The 23,415-nt window shown below is 42.3% G+C and overlaps 1 protein-coding gene across 12 annotated transcripts in view; it reads left to right on the top strand.

Annotated features, from left to right (window-relative positions):
- ptprfa (protein tyrosine phosphatase receptor type Fa) overlaps window positions 1-23,213 on the top strand; it is a 404,110-nt gene extending 380,897 nt beyond the window's left edge. For all 12 annotated transcript variants that reach the window (XM_028586901.1, XM_028586900.1, XM_028586904.1 and 9 more), the window contains 9 exons: window positions 213-332; window positions 1,461-1,615; window positions 4,875-5,160; window positions 7,876-8,054; window positions 16,648-16,774; window positions 17,389-17,514; window positions 18,103-18,257; window positions 20,844-20,979; window positions 23,064-23,213. In XM_028586901.1, the coding sequence (XP_028442702.1) occupies window positions 213-332; window positions 1,461-1,615; window positions 4,875-5,160; window positions 7,876-8,054; window positions 16,648-16,774; window positions 17,389-17,514; window positions 18,103-18,257; window positions 20,844-20,979; window positions 23,064-23,132 (1,353 nt within the window). In that variant the 3' untranslated portion in view covers window positions 23,133-23,213. The remainder of the gene's footprint in view (window positions 1-212; window positions 333-1,460; window positions 1,616-4,874; window positions 5,161-7,875; window positions 8,055-16,647; window positions 16,775-17,388; window positions 17,515-18,102; window positions 18,258-20,843; window positions 20,980-23,063) is intronic.
- The last annotated feature ends 202 nt before the right edge of the window (window positions 23,214-23,415 follow it).

Here is a 23,415-nt window from a genome sequence, read left to right on the forward strand (position 1 = left end):
ATGTAGGTGCCAGGTTTTGACAAGAAATAAGGTTGGGTTCTGCTGCATCAGTTTTGATCCTTTTATTCTTTGAATCACAAAGTAATAAAGCAAAACAAAAAATGTATCATGAACATAATAACAATATTTCCTTGACTTGGTTGCCATATTCAAATGTTGTACTTTATGTTTTTACCTTCAACAATAACACTTTGGTGTGTGTCTGTGTGCAGGTGAAATGTGACCAGTACTGGCCCAGTCGAGGCACAGAGACATACGGGATGATCCAGGTGACCATGCTGGACACTGTGGAGCTGGCTACGTACAGCATACGCACATTTGCCCTCTATAAGGTGGGAACTCTATATGGACACTGTGTTTACGTAGACAAATACACTTGAGTGAGGAAAATGTGAAAACTGTGGCTTCCTGAGAGTTATGAATAAAAGTTACAATGCCTTTGCTGTAGATTTGATGATAAATGGTTTGCCATTGATAGTGCTATACCAGTTTACTCAGTGCAGAATGTTATCATTCAATGACTCTTTGGAAAGGATTTTATTCATGCTTTTGCGTGCTGCTCAGAATGCATACTTTTACTTTTTGACCCACCGGCCAAGGGGATTGGTAGATGATAAAATCCAGCAGCAAAGCATATTTTTTACCGGACAAAATTATAATTCTTTTTGCATCACACATATATTTGTTTTAGTACATTTCATTGTGATTGATTCATCAATTAGTTACTGTGATGCATCTAACCAAAATGGAAGGATTAACTGTTCCAACGCCAAACGGCATGAAGGGTACAGCTCGCGCTCTTTCGCTCGCTACAGTACATAGAGATAGAGCACATTTAGGTCCCGCCCCCACCAGGGAGGAAAACAACTCTCCGCTCTCCATTGACTTGTATTGCTTGCTTGGTGCCTCCTCATCAATTCCACCTGTAAGCAAACGAGAAAAATGGCAAAAAGCTGCTGCGTGGTGATAGTCACTACCAACAATGTTAAGAACCCATAACCCAACGATATGTCCGACGTTACGTGTGTTAGCTTAATTTACAGACAGGCTAAAACTGACATTTGGATATTTATTTTTGGTAACAAAATGTTTGCTGCACACGTAGACATAACGTTAGCTTAGTGTCAGGATCCCACTGTCCATTCTACCTGCGGATTCCTCACGTCTGTTTCCACTTTTGTCTTTTGTCAGTTTTTCAGAGTTGGGAGCTTATAAAAACTTAACACATGGGTTATTAGTTGTTGTATCACCACACAGCAGCCTTTAGGCCTTTTTCAGTTGTTTGCTAGGAGACAAAATTAACGAGGAGGAAACCTTAAACGCAATACAAATCAATAAAGAGCGGAGAGTTACCCCCGTGGGCGTGGCTTTCAAGGTATGATGTCTCTAATCATGAATTTTTAAGTGTGTCGAATTACATTTTTATACATGACAAAATGTGTGTATCTGTGCTCTAACAGAATGGCTCGAGTGAGAAGAGAGAGGTTCGACAGTTCCAGTTTATGGCCTGGCCTGACCATGGAGTGCCTGAGTATCCCACCCCAACACTGGCCTTTCTACGCAGAGTCAAGGCCTGTAATCCTCCAGACGCTGGACCCATGGTGGTCCACTGCAGGTAAGCTACCTCTTAAGGTCCTAAAACACTAGGCCGACGGGCGGCCAATTATTTCCTCTCACACAGGCGCAGAACGTGCGTGCTACTCTTTGTGGTGTGTTCAAGTCCAATTTTTTTGCCGAGACGCAACAGTTGGCCTTCGTCGGCACTAGTTGACGCCAGGTTGGTGTGGTAGGGCTTTTACATCAATACAAAGGCAGCCAGTATGATTCAAAGAAAAGTGTGTGGGAACATCTAGCATAGTCTGAAATCCCCTTTCCATTGGCGTCCAACAATTAGTTTAACTTTGTGAAACAGGCAAATCAACTATCAAGGCCCATTACACAGTAACACCCAAGTGTGTTGAGGTGTGGCCCGCAGCAAACGTTTCCGCGTCTCCTCTATTTCTTCTGCGAGCGAATGTGTTAAGCCAGGCAGGTAATCGCATACAGGAAGGCCACCAGTGCAGCCTGATACAAAATAAAACAAATTTCAAAATAAAACACCCAGTTTTATGGTGATTGACTTCTCAGCTGTGTCTACAGCGAGACACGCGATCAGGCACACGGAGAGAGAGACCATCGGAGGGACAGACAGATAAATTAACACACACACAGGGAGAGAGAGAGAGAGAAAGACATTCTGTAGAGTGGGGAGGAGAAAGACCACTTTTTGACCGGCTCAGAGAACTACGCGTCTGTTATGAATAGCTATGTGCATGATCAGGCAGGAATCTACGCTTCACGGCTGTTCGTGGCGCTTCCTCATGTGGTGTGTTTCTGCTGTGAGAGTAGGTGGGGTTTAAACCCTTCATGTGTACAATTGAGTGCAACACTACAAATCACAGGTGCCTATATCATGAGTTCACCTGTGGTTCACAGGGAATTTAACCCTAACCCCCTGAACTAAACACGTGTCCTGTATTTCACTTTCTTGGTGTCATCCAACTCAAGCACTCAGTGGTGTCATTTTGCATCATCCTGTGTGAATCAACCGTTGGACCTAAATGACTTTAGTAGGAAGCATGTTAAAAAAGCACACAATAACTTACAAAGCAAGGCCATTGCAAAGTGAGTTAATCAGTATAACACAGCTCATCCAGATACATTTGAAAAACACATATGTTACATGTCATTTTTACCCAAAGCAACTTATTGCTATATATATATGTCAGAGGTCACATGCCACTGGAGAAACTATGGGTAAAGTGTCTTGCTCAGGGACACATTGGTTGATGTATCACAGTGGGAATTGAACCCAGTGTCTGACGGGGCCGGTTGGGGATGTGATGAACAGTGGCAATAATAGTCACATTAAAGATAATGGAACAGTGATTTCAAATGGTAAATCAAATGTGTGTGTGCATAGAATTAGTATCATGAAAGCATTTTTAGAAGAGACTGTCTGAAAGTGTGCGCCATTATTCCTATTTATATATGATTCATTGCTCTGAGACTACAAAGATAGGCAAATCACCCTGCCTTCCAGTGTGTACAGTCATTGGCCTTGAGATATAAACAGTAATGTTATCAGTAATTGCATTATGTCAAAACAAAACCGAGAACTACCCAGAGATCTTTGAAAGTTCTCATGTGCTCTAGCCCAGCTGGTCTGTGGGGCTTTATACCACATGTATCAAAAGAACAGAAAGGGCAAAGATCTGAAAATCCAGTCCAGTTTTCTTTGGGCAGATCGCTCCTTCCCTGCTGTTTAACAGACCTTCACATCACTTATTCTTTGTAGTGAGGTCACAATGTTCGCAATCTAGCACAGCACGCCATATTGAAGCGCTGAGGCAATACACTGGTGTCTTCTACACAACATGTGTCTGGCATGGTTAACGTTTCTTTGTCGTGATTCTTTCACTAGCACCCAAGTGTTGCTAAATTTATAAGCAAAATATAAGCACAGTAGACAAATTACTGATCTCTTTTAACAGATATCTGCATATGAATGCAGCATCTGTAGGCAATGGGACAAGATTTTGGTTTCTGAAGCGTTTCTTTTTGAATAGGGATGGATGCTGCTACATAGACATTTGTGCAACAAATCTCAAGTGTACAGCATCACAGCATTCATAGCTATTGCTTATATCCAATGCCCGTCTGTGTTCGGGTTTCCGTTTGTATTCTGAGTAGTACTAATCACGTTTGATCGGGCTTCGGTTGCATGCAGATAAACAAGAGGCGCAACGCATTGGCTGAAATGCAATCTAAGAACCCATCGGCTATCCTCCGACAACGGTTTAGCCTTTTATTAGCTTTTTCTTTTCGTCTCTCAACTCCAAGTCTGGTCTGGATATCGGCTTGCTAAAGTTCCGAAAAATATTGGCCGCTCCCCTTAGAGGCTAAATCTTTGTCAGACCGATAGGCAATGGGTTTCGATAAATGGTCTTTGAGTGAGTCTATGTTGATTTTGCTGAACAGTGGTCACTATGGACACCTACAGTGACACCTACAGGATTTGACCTATATGTATTTTATGAGAATACGAACCCCAGAAAGAATAGTTGTTGCCAAGGCAACTAGAAGCCATCTTGCAATGGGATTACACCAGTTGTGACGCCAAATTGAGCCAGGGCCGTAAAATTCTGGGGCTAAGGCCCTTTTGCACCTCCTTGCCACCTACCTCCGCCGCCCATCTTCAAACTCGGCTTTCATTTTGATCTCAACTACACATCTGTAAAGTTCTGTATCTGCATCTTGCATCTTTCTACAGAGAGACAGATAGAAATATTAACACCTGGCAAAGTACTTTAAAACTGCCTCTGTGGTACATCTGCTACAGTAGGTGTCTCAAGGACCACATTCTGCGATGATGACACACACACACACACCAGAAAAATTGTTAGGCCTGGTGCGGCGGCCAGTCACAGACTGATGGCAGCATTCATGTAGAGCCAAATCGTTTTTGGATAACAGAATCATGGACGGAATCGCGAAATTGAGAATAAAAAAAAAAGCTATGAGACAGATTCCATAGGGATCTACATTAAGTCAGTCCTTAAAGCTAACTGGATATTTGAAATATGACTATGTCCAAGTTTCTAACCGAGCCGCCCCACTGCAACTAGTTTAATAAACGTCTTAAAAATGCATTCACATTTTTTCCCCAGTGGATTAGGCCTGGTGGATTAGGCCTGGTGGGAAACCCTTCACACACACACACAAACACACACATATACACACACACACACACAAGGTGAAAACAATACCAGCTGGTAACAACAAATGCCAATAAACTATTGTGTCAACTGCGTTTTGTCTGTGTGCTCTGTCAGTGCCGGTGTGGGCCGAACAGGCTGCCTCATTGTGATCGAAGCCATGCTGGAGAGGATGAAACACGAGAAGTCGGTGGACATTTACGGCCACGTGACATGTATGCGAGCTCAGAGGAACTACATGGTGCAAACAGAGGATCAGTACATATTCATCCACGAGGCCCTGCTGGAAGCTGCAACATGTGGCAACACAGAAGTCCCTGCCCGAAACCTGTATGCCCACATCCAGAAACTCACCCAGGTCCCTCCCGGAGAGAGCGTCACCGCCATGGAACTGGAGTTTAAGGTTGGTACCTTTTTTTTTTTTTTTTGATTGTTTTTTTGCATGGTGATTTTGCACAGCTTGATAGTCCATTTAAAGTGGAACTCCGATGACATAACTGGCTCCGCTGTGTTTGTCTTGATCGACAGACTTTGTGATGAAATGTCACATTTATGAAACAAAACGGTTGTTGTGGAAAATGGCATTGTAAAATAAAAAACAAAAGCATAATCAATTAGGGCTCCACAATTAATCACAATTTTAGCGAAATTGCAATATGGACTAGTGCAATATCCTAATCGCAATCGGGGGGGGGCGGGCAGTATTTTTTAAAGGCGAAATATGTGTCAAACCATTCTGAATGAAGTATTGTGGTGCTGCAGAGAGACGTCCCGGCCTACAAATCCTATCCTACAGACTAAAGCAAAAAGACTTTTTTTTGTACAGATTTTTGCGAAAATCACACTATAATCATTTTAATATTTTTCATTAATAATGAGAAAAATTATACAAAAATGATCATTCCTTCCAATATCATAATCACAGTATCAGTCAAAATAATCGCAATTAGATATTTTCCTTATATCCTGCAGCCCTATAATAAATTCTGGGGCTGTATTGTGACCAAATTTGCGCTCTCTTGTACAGACTCTGGGAGCAGTCTTTTTAGGCTGAGGAGGGTGTTGCAATAGTCTAAACCCAGTGGTTTCCAAACTTTTCCCGTCATTCTCCCTTCACCCTGAAATTCCTTGCATTTTTAACTGTAAACACGCAACTAGAGATGTGCCGATACCGATACCAGTATCGGTATCCTCCAATACTGCCTAAAACACTGGTATCGGGAACTTTATGCACCAATCCGATACCACGTAATAAAGCCCTAAAGAAAATCTACGTTTAAGTAGTTTATTTATAAGTTATAACTGACTGTCAAACTGGATAATAAAAGAAAGTTAGCATTGCTAGCATCAGAGCACTCAAATCGATGTATAGACCTTTTTACACAGCAGACATTTTGACTTGCATGAATGTACAGTATGTTTTACTGCATCTACCTGAGACAAGAAGCCTCTAACTGTACTCCAGCTATATTTTTGATATGATAAAATGTAGTTTTTGTTACGTTGTTGACTTGTCTCTGGAGCATATAAAGTCAACAACAATTCAATGGACTAAAAGTCAGGATATCGCAGCGTCTGTTGCATCCATTTTGGCCATTTGTTTTTTGTCTTTCAACATAATGGAAGAGCAATCCTAAATGGCTGGAGTGCCCCTTTAACGGCATGATGCAGTGAGAGCTAGGGAAGGGTGAGGGTTTTTATCTTCCGCCTGTGCAACAGAGATGAACTCCTTCTCAGAGGAGGAGCTGCGAGCGCGAGAGCTTAACCTCTGAGCTTCAGACGACAGGCCGAAGGATGGAGGGAAGGAGACAGGGCAGGGACAAACTGGATGTCTGACGGCCTAAAGATTAGAGCCTACTGGGTTTGGTGGTTTTACATGGGATGAGCCGCAGCTCTGCACCACCCTCTACGGCTCACTCCGCACTGAGCGACACCAAAGCGATTCAACACCCCACACGCACGGGGCGGCAGGCCACAACCCGAATTACACTGGTTGTTCAAGCAAGCAGGACGGCTGTAAATCCGGACGGCGCATAATTAGGTTTTCAGCCTCGACTCACTGTAAATGTCTTTCGCAAGCGCTTCTCAAAATGACACTTGCCCTTGCGATGCAGAGGAATCACATTAGGGCCTGTCAGCAAAGCCAGCCCAAAAAAAAAAAACCCAACTCAGTTGGGATGTTGCCATTCAAAAGATATATTCTCCTCGGCTTAATGTGAATCGATAACAGGCCTCTCTACGTCAGACTCAGAGCAAATATGTGTTTGTTTTGACATGTCAATGTCCTCACCACCCACCCAGACAAAAATCAAGAAAATGTGACACAGTAACGACAATATTCTAGACCACCCAACAAAATAGTAACAAAATAGACAATAAACCATAAACCAGATAAGCATATGTATAAATGACAACACCATAAGCCCATCTTACATGTGTCTGCATCTATCATCTGTCACAAAGCTTCTTAGGAGCCCTCCAGAAAGTTCAGGTACTGTCCCCCATTTTCTAGTATAGACATCCAATCTGGCAAACCGTAAATATATGATATGTATTCAAACGCCGCCACCCTAGCCATCTCACTAGTCCACTCGTGGATTGACGGCACTCCTTCATTCTTCCATCCTCTTAAAATAATCTGTCTGGACCCAGCTTCTTATGTGCTTATCCATCTAGCTTGGGATTGACCCATCTCCCAGAACAAATAATCTTGGGCTGAATTGAACCTGGCAATCAGACATAGGTTATCATGTATCCTAGTCAAAAATTCCTGGACCTTATCGCATTTTTTTTTTATATATTTTTTTTTTTTTCCTTTTATTAGATAGTGACTGTGGATAGACAGGAAATGTGAGCACGCTCTTACTGGGTGAGCTAGAGGTCGCCCCGCAGGATGTGTTTTAACACAGCCCGGCATCAGGTTTATTTGAAGTCAGAGAACAAAGAGGATCAGCTCAAAGTGCGTCATGTTCACGCATTGATAAGAATGTTAGATCCCCATGCCCTTTAACAACCCTTCCACATTCCAAGACCGACGGACAGCAGCGGACACAGTGGAGACAGTGGGTGTAGTTGTGAAGCTTCAAGTGCACGTGTGTCCTCCTTTCTGTGTCCGCAGAAACTGGCCAACTCTAAAGCACATACCTCAAGATTCATCAGTGCCAACCTGCCGTGTAACAAATTCAAGAACCGCCTGGTGAACATCATGCCTTTCGAGTCCACCCGTGTCTGCCTGCAGCCAATCAGAGGGGTGGAGGGCTCCGACTACATCAACGCCAGCTTCATCGACGGATACAGGTAAATCCATGGAAACCGTTTCACTGGGGTGTGTGACACACAAGGGCCACCGAAAGAGATAACAGAGAGGATAATATTCTGCAAAAAAAATAGTATACTTTGTGTATAAGAAACTTAACTTAAATACATAAAAGTTAATACAAATATACTTTTACTTTTGGCTTGAGTGCACATTGTACATAAGTGTCCTTTAAAAAAAAAGTGTACTACATTTCAAATACTTATTATCATTAGTGTGCTAATGGAAAGTATACTTGTAATACACTAATAGTATTCTTCATTAAAATATATTTTGATTTCACTTCATTGGAATATGTACTAAGAAAAAAAAGATATATATATATATATATATATATATATATATATTCTTAGTACATTGACAAAAAATGCACTTGCATGTAAATTTATTTTAAGCTGTATTTCAGTGTATTTTGTAGAAGTATACTAAATTGCAAATACTTTGTGGGAATTTGCTGTACTTGCATAATTATTTCCAAGTCTTTTGTAATACATTATTAATAAGCTTTATTAAAGTAAACGTTACTGTACCGTTTCTCTGGTAGCTGACAGCAGGAAAATTCAGGCGGACATGTTTCCCTGCCTCCCATCCTTCTGTTGTGTCAAAACAAATGGGTCTTATTGACAGGCCTGTTAATTCTCTTTATCCCCTCTTGTAAATGAATAGCCTGTTTGAGAAAGGTGACATGCCAGAGAAACTGATTATTACAATATTTCTCCAATGCTGCTCCTATCTGTGTACACAGGACTGTTTCACTCACAGATGTCACTTTATTCCTTTGTGCAGAGTGAAATAATGACTTCTTTAGCCTATAACGATTTGAATACATTTAAAGTGCTTAAATTATGCCCCTTTTCAGGTTCATAATTGTATTTAGAGGTTGTACCAGAATAGGTTTATGTGGTTTAATTTTCAGAAAACACCATCTTTTTGTTGTACTGCACATTGCTGCAGCTCCTCTTTTCACCCTGTGTGTTGAGCTCTCTGTTTTAGCTACAGAGTGAGGCATCTCACTTTCTGTACCATCTTTGTTGGGAGTCACACATGCGCAGTAAGTACTGCTAGCTTGTCAGTTGCAGAGTATGGACTACAATAGAGCTGTTTGGAGCGGTTTGTGAACAGTGTTTTCTGTTGGACATGGTAAGTCCCTTTGGGGTGGACTTTGGGCTTTTTCACTTTGTAAACCTATAACGTGCACAAAAAGATATATAACACAATAAACTATGAAAATGTTAAGGCTAGGCAAGGCAGCTTCATTTCTACAGCACACTTCAGCAACAAACAATTTTTTTTAAAGAAAGGCAGCATCAAAAAGAAAGGTTGTCAGCCTTGATTTAAAAGAACTGGGAGTTGCAGCGGACCTTCAGTTTTTTGGGAGTTTGTTCCAGATATGTGGAGCATAAAAACTGACTTCTGACTCTGGGGAGCTGAAAGCAGACGTGTCCCAGACCGCCTGAGAGGTCTGGATGGTTAATTATGTAATAATGTATAATGTGTACATTATTAAATAGAAATTACATTCTTTTCACTCTGTTTTTATTACGCACAGGCCTGAATTAAACACGCATGCTCAGTACCTGTAATGTATTAATGGAGAGATGTCAGAGTGAGGGAGCTGCCCAGGAAAGGTGCCCAGAGCAGTTGGGGGTTTGGTGCCTAGCTCAAGAGCACCTTGGCAGTGGCCCTTAGCTGTCTCTGTCTTTGGCTCTCTGTGAAGCGATCCTTCAAGATTTCATTGTCTTATAAAGCAAATGATAAATTAAAAAAGACCTCAGTCACTGCGCAAAAGCTAAATAAAGAGAGGGAAAGAGAGTCTGCCTGAGTTTGTAACACAACTACAAATATTCGATGTCACCACTGGTATTGTCACATGTCAGATAATCCAGGGCCTCAATCCCAGGCCTCTCGGAGAAGCATTTCTTTTCTGAAAATGTAAAGACTAATTGGAAATACTTTCCAGTGCTCTAGCAGAGTAAAGTCTGTGCTAATGAATCAGGACTTTTTCTTGCAGCGAGGGTGGGTGTGTCTTGTTCTGGTCTGTCAGTGCCTAATGAAGTCCCCTGGGCACCTCCACCTAAGGGAGGGTGGGGAAAGAGGCAGGGGTGTCCCGTAATTCCTCTTGCAGTAATTAGTGGAGTGAGATCCAGGGAGATCCAGCACTCTCTGAGCTCAGCCTTTATAGTGCACAGTGTGGATTAGGATGGATTAAGGTGAGGGGGAGAGACATAACGATGATTAGTGGAGGTGTCCAATCACCTCAATGTACAGTATATCAGCTGTAGTCATTTAGCTCGGTGCCTGTCCATGGTAGAGGATGGATACCTGAACCGAGCCCGTCGGGACCCGGCGGTGCCCTACAAGCCGGGCTGGGTTCAGACAGATATTTAGAATTGATGTCCGGGTTTGGATCGGGCTCGGTCACATCAGCGCGATAAGGCATTGAACATTTTAAATTTAAAAAAGCTTATTATGCAGGTGCGCGCCTGTGTTAACGTGCAGTGTTGCCCCGTGTGAGCTGATGCGCTCATCTGTTGACATTTCATCTTCCTACAGTTGCTTAATAAAAGCGGGCTTTCCACACAAACAAACGTACATGTGTCATTAGTATGAGAAAAAAAATTAGATTTTAACTGTGTCGGGCTCGGGTCGGGCTCGGACATAAATATCTTAATGCCTGTCGGGCTCGGGTCGGGTTCAGTTACTGCTCTGTCGAACGCGGGCCGGGCTCGGAGAGGAAAATGCAACCCGATCTGCACTCTATTCCATGGTGATGTGAGATAGAAAGTCGGTAAACAGGCGTACTCCATCTTATTGCTTCTAGATTAGAGAATACTTGAATAGAATGGACTTCCTGCTTGAACCATTTATCATCCTTTGATAGCACTCTGTTATGGCTTGAATGTAACGTGACTATTATTAAAGTGTTTGTAACTTGCAGTTTGTGTCGATTCTAGCGGCCTGCTTTGGACAAAAGCGGTAGTGTTTTTACCACACCTGCTGTTGTAAAGAGCTTATCTTTACGGTGCTGTATTGCACGCTGTAGATTACCGTGTTAGCGTTATGGGGAGGTCATATAGTTGCTATGAATATTTTGCTCAGACAGAAAATCATTTATTTATATTTTATAATAAGAGAATAAGTTACAGATGCATCGTTGCGTTTCAAAGAAAAGTCCTACCACCTTTTACCTGGCTGCTTAGGCTTTTCCGGTGTTACAATGTAATCTGTGACCCGTCACAATGTGCGTTCTTAACTGTTGCAGAAACATTAAAAAGTTACATATAGTCACTTTAAGGAATACTTGTAACTTCTTTTTGTTGTTTTGGCCATTGTTTCTATCAGTTATCACTTTATCTAAACCATCATTTAGAGTCCAAACTGAATGTAAGTATCCCTGATATGGCTAAGAATCCCTATTTGCTCAGGAAAACTATGCACACAGCTACAGTAAGTATAGTTGGTCAAAGTTGAACCGGAAGCTCTTCCACATTATGATGAACACCTGCAAAATGTGTCTGGAAGAGATGCCAAACGACTCCTGCTGCTCCGAAGTGATGGCTTTTTTCATTTCCTCATAATCGATTAAAAGCCATCAGATCTTTTTAAGGACATTGCCTTGGTCTTAGATCTCAGCAATTTACTTTGTGAGTGCAATGCTATTATGACTGATACATATAATGACCAAAACTACAATTATACTGACATTCAACTTTATTCAAGTTTCACTAGAATGGAAATTGGTCATCTGTATCCACTATAATAAAACATGCTTTTACTGTAAATTGGAGGGGGCATTTTTTACTCAATCCCTAGTTCATTATGTGACATCGTGTGAACATGGCTACTCACACAGACAACAGTAAACACAGATTACAATACTCCATATGCATATTGTCAACAACAATGACCAAATTCTGCTAACAAGTATTGTGTGTATCAGCCTGATGTAACTTGTTCCTCTGCCATAGAGCTCCATTGTTGTTGTCCAAAAACTGTTAAAAACACATCAGGAGGTAGTGCAGGTTGTCCAGTCATTACAGGGTTGGCGGTTCAATCCCTGGGAAAGTGTCCTTGATCAAGACACTGAAGCCCAAGTTGCCTCCAATGGGCAGGCCAGCTGCAGTGAATGGGTGAATTGTTAAGCAATTTGTCTGTTAAGTTAGAAAAAGTGCAGTCCATTTACCTTTACCGTTAACACTGGCTGACATGTCTCATTATTATCATGAACAAACCCCCTGTAGTTTATTTTGACTTAGTCCTGCTGTCCCAAACGCTCACTAGACTAGAGCACCAAATGTGGATTAATCCGCAGCTGAAAATAGTGCTCAACAAATGCACTGTTCCCTCCTGCCACACACAGGGGAGGGGAATCAGAAAGTATTGAGAGATGGCATAAACCATTGTTGGTTTTTGTCTTTTACTGAGGATCTGTTGACAATAGGAGCAGAGCCAGCTTTGTCCTTTAAACACACTTCTTCTTTGATTTTCACTATGATATACAGCATATGTTGTTTTATCAATCAGCGTAACGATATAGCAACATTAGTTGGTTAAAACAGTTTACAGTTCTGGGTGCTCTTTAGCAGCCAAACTGTTTGCTTTTGTTTGTTTGGTTGCCTGCTTGAATGCACAGAGGTCAGTAATGATGCCATTATTATTCAACCTCCCACATCTGGTACTGGCCTAATAACTTCCTCTAATTATTGTGAGCATTGGTGAGCCAGAACAGCCGGCAGGTAAAGGGACGGTCGTGCCAGAGTCCCAACAAAATACAGAAGCTTTGGTTCCCAAGTTTATATTTGATTGTTGTATTATGAAGGTATTCAAACAATAGTTCCAGTGCCTGTTGCACAGTGGTGAAACCTGAGAGCAGGACAGGGGCGGACTCGCAAACCAAAAACAACAGTGCCTCTAGCCATCTCATGGCACGCTCAAATGATAGAGCACTGATAACACAGATATCAGAACAGGAATACTCAGTATGTGTGCTGCACTGGCACTCATGCAAACAGGGTTGACTGCATTAACAAAGCCCTGTGCTGCATGCTTCAACACCGCCCCCCAGTGGGCAGGTCGGGAGTAGTTCCGGAGCCCAGAGCTGAGCTGAGCAGCTGGGATGGCATCTGTCATTTTAACAGCGCTGTTAAAAAAGGGTCTGTGTTCAAGCAAAAGCATTTAAATATCAGTGCATACATTAGCAACAGCTGACTCATCAAATTTACTTCAAGGGGCTGTGTAATGTTAACTATTTAACACTTGATTTCATTTCAGTTCATTCAACAGTTGTGGGACATCATTGCCTGGAACTAGAAGCTATTAAAGGAATGTGCTGAAGGGTGAATCTGAATGAACTCAGTTTTACTTTAGTATTATTATTGCAGGCTCACATACATAAATATGTATGACAGGAATTATTAATGTACATTATAGGTGGATGTACAGTATATTATAGAAAGATTGCTTTATTAAAGCTTGGGGGTTGAAGCTTTTTTCTAGGATTTTATTTTTATTTTCAGTTTACGTACTTCCCTATGGACGCAGACCCCCCAAGGGCCCTAATGGCCCCAAAAGCCTCAGGATCACTGTATGTCAGTTGTTTTTTAATATTTTGGTTGATTGCAGATTTGTTTGGGAATATGTGTTGAGGGCCAAATGAAGCCTCACAAAGAATTGTATTGATTTTCTGAGCCTACTAGATGGTTTAATGAAAAAAAACCTCAATCTTCCAACCCTTTCTTGAACAGAAATCGCCATCTAGTGGGCTCAAAAAATGTTTAACAAATCTTAATTAAGGCTTTTTGGCCATCACTAGTAATATGCACCACTGAAGTACATTGTCAATTGGCATGATAAGAGCCTTAAAGCAGTAGTTTTGTTAATCTCATGCACGAAAACTCTACTGAAGACACCATACACAGCCCTGCCAATGGTTGCACACTATTCCTCTGATTAAAAGGTGGTGTTATTAGGTTAGACCAACATATGCAACAATGTGCCAGCAAAGGCAGAGAAGAAGAGGTCTGGTAGAAAGTTGTGATGGCAAAATGAAGCCTCATGAAGCATCATGAACCAATATCTTTATCCTCTGAGCCCACTAAATGGCGCTTTCTGTTCAACAAAGGGTTGAAAGCACACTAAATTGCCATTCCTTGAATCATTTTCTTTAAACCAAAAGCGCCTTCTAGTGGGCTCAGATAATAAATAAAACGGTTCACGAGGCTTCATGAGGCTTCATTTGGCCATCGCTACTAGCAAGTAAAAATGGATGAAAACAATAATGGATTTAAAATACTTAAAAACTCAGTTTTGCAAATGTTTCATGAGGAATTGAATGCATTCAACACATTTGTTAGGGCTTAGTATTTCACACAATGTATTTTAGTGAGTAACACTGAATGCAAACATAACATTTAGAAGAAAACTCCTGTAGATGGAATGCATTTTCATAGCGCTTTTATCCAAAGCGCTTTACAATTCTACCTCTCATTCACCTGTTCACACACACACACTCACACACCACTAGCAGCGAGTTTCCACCCAGGGGGAGCCACCAACCCTTCGGTCAGTAGACGACGCTCTACCTGCTTAATTTAAAGTATGCAAGTACATCATCAGGAAAATGTACTTAAAGTATTAAAAGTAAAAGCAATCAATGCAGAAAAATCCTCAAATTTTAGAAACTGGAGACGATCCAAATAGTTTTGTCAATTAACTAAGTGATTAATCATCTAATCATTTTAAATGTTAGGCCTGTATATTGTTGGGTAGTTTAATATATAATAAAACATCACATTTTATAAACTATGTGTGTTTTGTGTGCAGAAATATTATTGTGTAAAGTAACTAGTAACTAAAGCTGTCAGATGAATGTAGTGGAGTAAAAATTACAATATTTCTCTTTGAAATGTAGCAGAGTAGAAGTAGAAAATAGCATAAATAGAAAAGACTCAAGTAAAGTACACGTACCTCAACATTTGGACTTAAGTACAGTACTTGAGTAAATGGATTTAGTTACATTCCAATAATGTGGCCCATATGCCTGTAACCATATTTTGTAACTACTTTTTGTTCTTTTTATGTATAGTAATATTTACATGTACAGTATAAGATTTCATATATATATTTCATATATTCAGTGCTTATGAGTTTAGTGTAATTTATATTTATATATATATATATATATATATACGTGTATATGAAGAGAAATATGTATAGTTATATGTTTGCGAGAAAGACTTTTACTAGCTATATTTTCTTATTTTTATTTTCATGTGGTTGTTTTGTCTGAAAGTGTCGTAATGTTTTATATTTTGTGTGGACCCCGGGAAGAGTAGCTGATGTTCTGCATCCGCTAATAGGGATCCCAATAATATCTTAAATAAAAGCTAAAATTGTGCATTTAATTAAATGATCACTTACTATTGGACACACAGCGAAGGTTCCAGGTAGTACACTATTCTAAAGTACAACTTTAAGATGACATATGTCTTCTACCGTATTCATTGTATTTATGGGTACTTGTGTGCACTAGTGCACAGACAACAGTGTTGCCAGATTGGGTGGTGTTCCCCCCCACAGTTGGGCTACTTTGTATTTGATTGGGCAGCTTGTGATACCGATAATCTTGGCTACTTTGCTTTATTTGGGTGGTTTCCTCCTGATAAAAAGTTAGAGGCTACATTAGAGGATGGATACCCGACCTGAGCCCGACAAGACCAGACGGTACCCAACAGGCCGGGCCGGGCGATAAGGCATTGAACATGTGTGTGTGTGTGTGTGTGTGTGTGTGTGTGTGCGCGCGTTCCCAGACACACAATACAGCTGTCTCTCGTATCAGGGGGACATGAGGGAGGTAAGCACGTCATTCGAAAATACTGCCAGGTTTCTATTGATACAAAGCTTAATGCTAATCGGTGAAGTATCCCTTTAATAAAAGCGGGCTTTCCACACAAACAGAAGTACATGTTGGTTTGAGAACCAACATGTACTTCTGTATGAGAAAAATTTGATTTTAACTCGGGTCAGGCCCGGACATAAATATCTTGATGGCTGTCAGGCTCTGGTCGGGTTCGCTTACTACTCTGTCAGACGCGGCCCGGGCTCAGACAGAAAAATGCGACCCGATCCGCACTCTAGGCTATATTAACCTTGATATGTGTTGGATGGACAGAAATGTCTCTCCTCCTCCTTGGAAACCAATCTGTGACAATCGGGCATGTGTGAGCCTCTACTCCTATAACTATCTATTTTGAGGAAAGGGGGACAATAGGTTGCCCCTAGCAGGTTCATCCAACCATGCATGTCCACAAACAAACTCATCCACTCACAGCCTGGGCAAGACACACTCAACAGCAGCATGTAAAAGCTTTTGGTTGGCTGTTTACTATGATGACATGAATATGACTGGATATAGTAATCAACCAGCATCATTATTTATCTGCCATCACCTGTATTTTTATTACATTAAAATGGAATTCTGCACCAGGACCATAAGGCTAAAGAGGAAGAAAGTTGAAACGGTATCCAGAGAACCCCGAGGAGTAAACATAGAAGTGTCTCTGTTCCAATTTGCAGGCAGCAGAAAGCGTACATGGCCACCCAGGGCCCGTTAGCCGAGACCACTGAGGACTTCTGGAGAATGCTGTGGGAACACAACTCCACCATTGTAGTCATGCTCACCAAACTCCGCGAGATGGGACGGGTAACGCATCACCATCCCACCTTTATGTCATGTCATTTAGTATCAAACAGTATTATGTCTAATTGACTCAAATTAAAGCCTTAAATGATATAAGAATATAAATCCTGGTTTTTGATACACATACATAATAATATACATAAAATATATTGACTTGTTGACTGTTGACTTGATGAAAACAGCTGTTCCCAATGAATCAGGGTAATTAGGATGCTTTACAACAGCTTGAGCTATTTGTAATGGTATAGAACTTTGGATTTTCCAAGTCAGACAGTTTGCAAAGTGTATGAATAATTTGAACATGCCACTTTTTGTTCAAATGTAAATAAAAGATGAGTAATAATTTTTTCCACAATGACACCTCTTGTACATCGTCTTATTATCTTTTGGGAGAAGCCTGTGTCATTTCCGGTCAAAAAAATGACTTGCTGGTTGAATAAAAGTATCTCATGTAAGAATTTGCCAGGGGTATGAATAATTTGACTGTATATATATTGAAGTGATGCATAATCTTGAACTGAATCACGTGACATTGATTTAATATTCCTACAGATTCTGTCCCACTCCTCATCATCCAGTGTAATACTCAGATCCCTTTTCTTCTCTCCATTCTTTAGGAAAAGTGCCATCAGTACTGGCCTGCTGAGCGCTCCGCACGCTACCAGTACTTTGTTGTGGACCCCATGGCTGAGTACAACATGCCTCAGTACATCCTGAGAGAGTTCAAAGTCACAGACGCCAGGGTAGGTCCTCCTCAGCAAAGCCTTGCTGCTGTTGCGTGCTGCAGCAATAGGAAGACGGTTTCAGCTCGTTTTAATTGGAAAGGACATCAACGGCACTTAGGGTGCTATTTCTGCAACAGAATATGTTTGTGCTGGCAGAGTGCCATTTTTCTTGGCATGCAGAGGTTTGTTTTTCCATCTGTGTCTTTTAAGCATTTTGTGAATTTCACTGCACTTAAGTGGGAGGTTTGGGACTGCACGCTCCCCACGCAGGGCACAGAGTTCACTGTCTGAAAAAGGAAAAGGTGGTTTGACTCGTCATGACTGAGGGTCTTCTGCTTGAGTTTTGTTTTCTTTGTTATTTTCTCTCAACTACTTGAAAAAAAACAGAAAATGATGGGAATTTCTACCTGTTGTATTCATGTACATGTGTGACTATCTTTTTCATAAAAAGGAAAATTTAAGACAAAATTCCTAGATTTACAGGAAAAAGTAATACAAGAATAGTGTTACCCCAACACTGGTCTCTACTGCATCTAATGACGGGGCTGTAGACTTGTGTGTGAGTTACTAACAGTACCTGTCTCCATTTCCCTGTGTGTCTGTCAGGATGGTCAGTCGAGGACCATCAGGCAGTTTCAGTTCACTGACTGGCCAGAGCAAGGAGTGCCAAAAACTGGGGAGGGATTCATCGACTTCATCGGCCAAGTCCATAAAACGAAAGAGCAATTCGGACAAGACGGACCAATTACTGTGCACTGCAGGTAACTGTGTGTGTGTGTGTGTGTGTGTGTGTGTGTGTGTGTGTGTGTGTGTGTGTGTGGGGGGAATGCACACCAGGCTTATCTGTGTTCTTTGTTCAATGCAATTTGATTTAATTCCATTTACAGTATCAAATCATCGAGACCACACTATAATTTACAAAGACCCAACATCTCCGGGACAATGGCTTGCCCTTATGGGGAGTAGCCCAGGACACGAACAGCTGATCTGCTTTTCTGAACCCAGCCGTCCGACTCACATACATGTGCAGAGCCCGGACAGGGCATAACATGTGAAGTCTTCGCTCCTCTCCTGAGGAGAAAGGAGGCGGGTGAAAAGCCAAGAGGTCCACTGAGGGACACCTGTAGGCTGACTTCACCACCTTAGGCACAAAGGCTGGCCCAGGCCACAAACCATAGCCTGTATATTATTATTAATATTAACAGTCTATGCCACAAACAGACCTTAGAGAGCCCTGGGGCAAACTGCAGACAGGTAGGGCGAATAGACCAAGCCTGTAAGTCATTTACGTGCTTTGCAGTGGTTAAAGCCAAGAGCAAAGCTGTTTTAAGAGGGACAAACTTCATCCCCACTACTTCCATAGGCTTAAACGGGTGATGAGAGAGGGCGTCCAACACGACGACAAATCCCACAGAGGAACCAGGGGCCTGGATACTGGGAGCTTGCGGCGTGTCCCTTTCATAAAACAAACTAAGGGATGTTGCTCCGCCTGAATGGTGTCAATGACCTGCTCTGGCAGGCCTGATGCATTCAGGTTCCACCTCTCACGGGCCAAGCCCAGAGCACTATGCGGTCTAGGTGAGGGTGGTAGATCTCCCCGCCCGCTTGGGAGAGAAGGTCCCTGCATATGGGGAGAGGTCATTGCTGTCCTGCCAGGAGCTGTATTATCTCTGCTACCCAATGCTTGGAAATCCACCGCAGCACTATCAGGATTAGCGATAGGCCCTGTTGGGGGAGATCAGACGGAGTGGGGGGGATGCATAGAGTAGCACGTTTGGCGATGGTTGGGCTAGAGCATCCACACCCAGCGGCGCATTTACACCTGACAGAGAGATGAGAGTTTGTGGCTTTCGGGGTGGTGCCCAACAGACATGGGTCATGACTGTTGGCCACCGCCAGTCGCCTTTCCAGTATCTTTTCTGGCATTGACGCACAGTGGGTATACGACTGAGTCAGCTAGCGCTGCCTGAGCATGTTTAGCGCCCATGCAGGCTATGCACATCTGGTGAGGGTCCCTGCCCGAGATGGATGGCCCAAATGACGCAGGGCACAGGCGGGATACAGTCTCACTAGCCTTCGGTTCCGACCCTTTTGCGGGGGCCGCTGCCGAGGACATGGTGACTGGAAAGTAAGATAAACAGCAAACAGTAAATATATACAGTAAATATTCAACCTTAGCAGGCGCGTCGTGACAGCAAGATTAGCACACAGGGTTTAGCCCGAGCTAACATTAACCGTGTACCGAAAAAGTTAGCCCGTCGTAACACGTTAGCTCACTCCAGGTACCCGCTCCGGCTAACAAAGGAATGCTAACCAAACCCACTGATGGATAGCCCACTTCAATAACTTCATAATCCACAAACGGCAACAACAAGCGCTGAGTGTCCCAGTCGTGTGCATCACTTTTTACTGTCCCCTGTGAGCTTCCTGCAGCACTTTTCTAAATGCTGTACTGCAATCCATTGAAACAAATCCTACAGTATCTTTGAAAAAAATCTAACTTTTTAATTATTGCTGACTCTTGAGTCAGAGAGGAGTTTGTCTCGCTTTGCCAGACCCTCCTCCAAAGCGTGCTGGAGGAGGGTCTGGCAACTCCACATAGCATTCAGGGATGGGAACGTGCTCTGGTTTATTGGCATTTCTTTAAACCACTCCCAATCGTCTTGGGCGGTGCTAAGCACCGGAGAAAAACTGTAAAATATGCTCAGAAGTAACTTATTTTGGTGGAACATGTGTATGTTTAAAAAATGTTTAGTAGTGCAACAGAAAACTCAGAATGGACAGATAGTCTAGCTAGCTGTCTGGATTTACCCTGCAGAGATCTGAGAAAAGGTTTACCATAGTCCTCATACATTGACTGGAGTTTAAAATGCCAACACAAAAGGAAGTCCAAGGCAACAGATATCCGGCCTAAATGAGTGAAATCCGGCGGAATTTCCGGCAGCAACGGAGCAATCCCGGAAGCGGAACGTCAAGGATATAGATTAGAGAGGAATTGACTGATCATGTTGGAGGCTGCGGTTATATTGAAGGGTGTTTCCAACTTTACAAATCAATTATAAGATCTTTAATTGATATTATAGGATTCAAAGAAATATGGCTAGGCTCAACCTAAGAGATTATACCTGTATATGTCGGTGCTGTATTAACAGATCATTTTACAAATGGTAATGGCTGTGAGAAGGTTATGGGTTATGGGTTATGGTTATGAAGAAAATAAGTCATTTGTAAATAAGGTCCAAAATTATTTTAGGACCATAGGACATCAAGTAATTGGCCGTCCTCTGTCTTACATTTCCTAACTTGTTTCTTTGTAATGAGAGTGTTATAATGTGCGTGTCCACCAGTGCTGGTGTTGGGCGGACCGGTGTGTTCATCACCCTGAGCATCGTCTTGGAGAGGATGAGATACGAGGGAGCTGTGGACCTCTTCCACACCGTCAAGACTCTCCGAACTCAGAGGCCAGCCATGGTGCAGACAGAGGTATGAGCAATCAGGATGCAGGGTTTTTCACACGTTGACCATTTATTTGTGGCTGTTGAGTCATAGCATACACACAATATTTCTTGTTCCTGCAAGCCACCAGCTAACATCTGATTACAAGTTATTTTTCCATAGTATATTAATCCACTTTAATGCACCGGCCCAGAAGATCTTTCAACTAATTCACTTCAATAGCATTTATGAGCAGCTAAGCACCCCTTTCAAAGGGGAAATAAAGTGAAATATTAAATCAGAAAAGTTGTTTAAGTCCGGTGGCAAGTGTCTTTTTTTTTTCATCACAAACTAATGGCAGCATTAAAGGGTAACTACCGTTTTTTACAACCTGGACCCTATTTTCCATGTTTTTGTTTCTAAGCGACTGATATTGGACATTGGTCCAGTATAGACCTTTTTCACTGCAGACATGTTGACATGTCATAGTAGGAAAAGCACAGGTGTATTCAAAACCATTAATGATGGCTGCATTCCACTTAGGAGAGGCCCTCGTATTGTGCGTGCTGACTCACTGAAATAGCTTACTGGGACACTTGATGGAATTGAGCCATCGTTAAGGTTATCAATTTCAGCTGTGCTTTTCCTACTATGACAAGTCAAAATGTCTGCCGTGAAAAAGGTCTATACAGCAAGATCACTGCAGTCAGCGAAACAAGCTACAATATAAGTTATAGCTTTAGTGCGTAACGTTTTGATATTAACAAACGTCCGTTACATTCCGTCCGTTAAATGAGCTGCTACAAAGCTAATTAAGACTATCAGCTCCACACAACTCTCTCTGTAGTTCTCAGTATGGCTATGTTCAGAAGATTGTGTCGTCCGGTGACTTTCGTGCGCAGAATTTCGAGTGTAGATAATTACCTCTTTTGAAGAGACCATCATGTTTTTTTAATCAAGCATGCGCAATCACCGAAGGCTTGTATCACGTGGACCCTCCGACAGCTCCGCAGCGTGCAGTTCAAACAAAGACAAATGTTCTCCCTCCGTCCTATAATGGTCGTCGATACTAGAGTAGCCTACTTCCTTGTTTAGTGCTGCAATTAATAAAATGCAGAGAAGGAGAAAATAGCATCTGCCTTCACAAATAAATGGTAATTTATTTCAGTGCTCAGTTTTCGGGTCTTATTTATTCATTGACGTTTTCTGTAAAAACTCTTGTCTCGTCTCGATCTCGTGAACCCAATCTCGTGTCTCGTCTCGTGAGCTGGGTGTCTCGTCACACCCCTACTTAGAATTCCTCACGGGGGCAGCAGAAACTATAGCTTTAATAGGGCAATTGTGCAGCTTGTATTTACGTTCACAAAAGTGCTTGTTTTGCCACTGACAGGCTCAGATTAATATTCTAAGTGTCTGACAACATTATGGAAAGGATTTCTGAGGAGGTCGACTTTTCTGTTAAAGAGTAAGATAAATTTTTTTAAACGTCAAAACCTCTGCGAAATTGCGTTCGCTCAAGCCACCAGACACCAGACAGCGTCGTAAAATACACTTCTTTCAAAGTCGACAGAAACAATATTAACTATACCAACCCGTTCTCACTCCCAACAATGAAAGACTGAAAATCAGCGTAAGGAGGGTCTTTGGGGGGGTGGATGGGTCAAACCACACAGGACTTTCACCCAGGAGACCGGGGTTCATGTCCCGTTCTTGTCCCGCGTGTCACTGAAACGTACGTTTTGTAACCCCACCCACCAGCTTTTCCTAAACCTAACTGTCACGTTCTTGTGCAGCATGACAGTTAAACGTACGTCCCGACCCAGAGCGTCAAATAGTGACACCAAGAGTCCCGACCAAGCTCGTCTACATATGACGCTAAAGGAGACTTTTTTTCGTCAATAACAAACGCCAAAGGCACCCGACCAGGCGTCGCTTTCTGACGCGATGGGAGTGAGATTGTGTTGGAAATGCAGAGAGAGTTTTGTGGAGCTGATAGTCTTAATTATATTTGTAGCAACTCATTTGGCAATGGCTTGAATGTAACGGACGTACGTGAAGTCACGCACTGTAGCTTTAATTCTGGCTTCCCGCTTACGAACTGACCAAAACATTGTTGATTTTTTTGTCACTAGGACCAGTACCAACTGTGCTACCGGGCTGCTCTGGAGTACCTTGGAAGCTTTGATCACTATGCAACATAACCCCACCCAGAAAGACACCCTCAGAAGAGTTGTGTGTCTCCTCTGAGCCACATCTACATCTACATCAGTCCCTGAGGCCTGATGAGGATGCTCTGGGGGGTTGGGGGGGGGGGACTGATGAGGTGGGAACCACAGCAGGAAGTTGGGGATTGGAGGAAAGAGGAGAGGGGACAGGACAAACTCCTCCTGCACTGGTGCCATGATTCTGCCACAGACCCGACACCAAAACCTCCCAAAAAGCAACCCTGAAAGACTTGTAGTCATGACTCATTCCGATTTTTTG

The sequence above is a fragment of the Perca flavescens genome, chromosome 9 (assembly GCF_004354835.1).
Source record: "Perca flavescens isolate YP-PL-M2 chromosome 9, PFLA_1.0, whole genome shotgun sequence".
NCBI classification, from domain to species: Eukaryota; Metazoa; Chordata; class Actinopteri; order Perciformes; family Percidae; genus Perca; species Perca flavescens.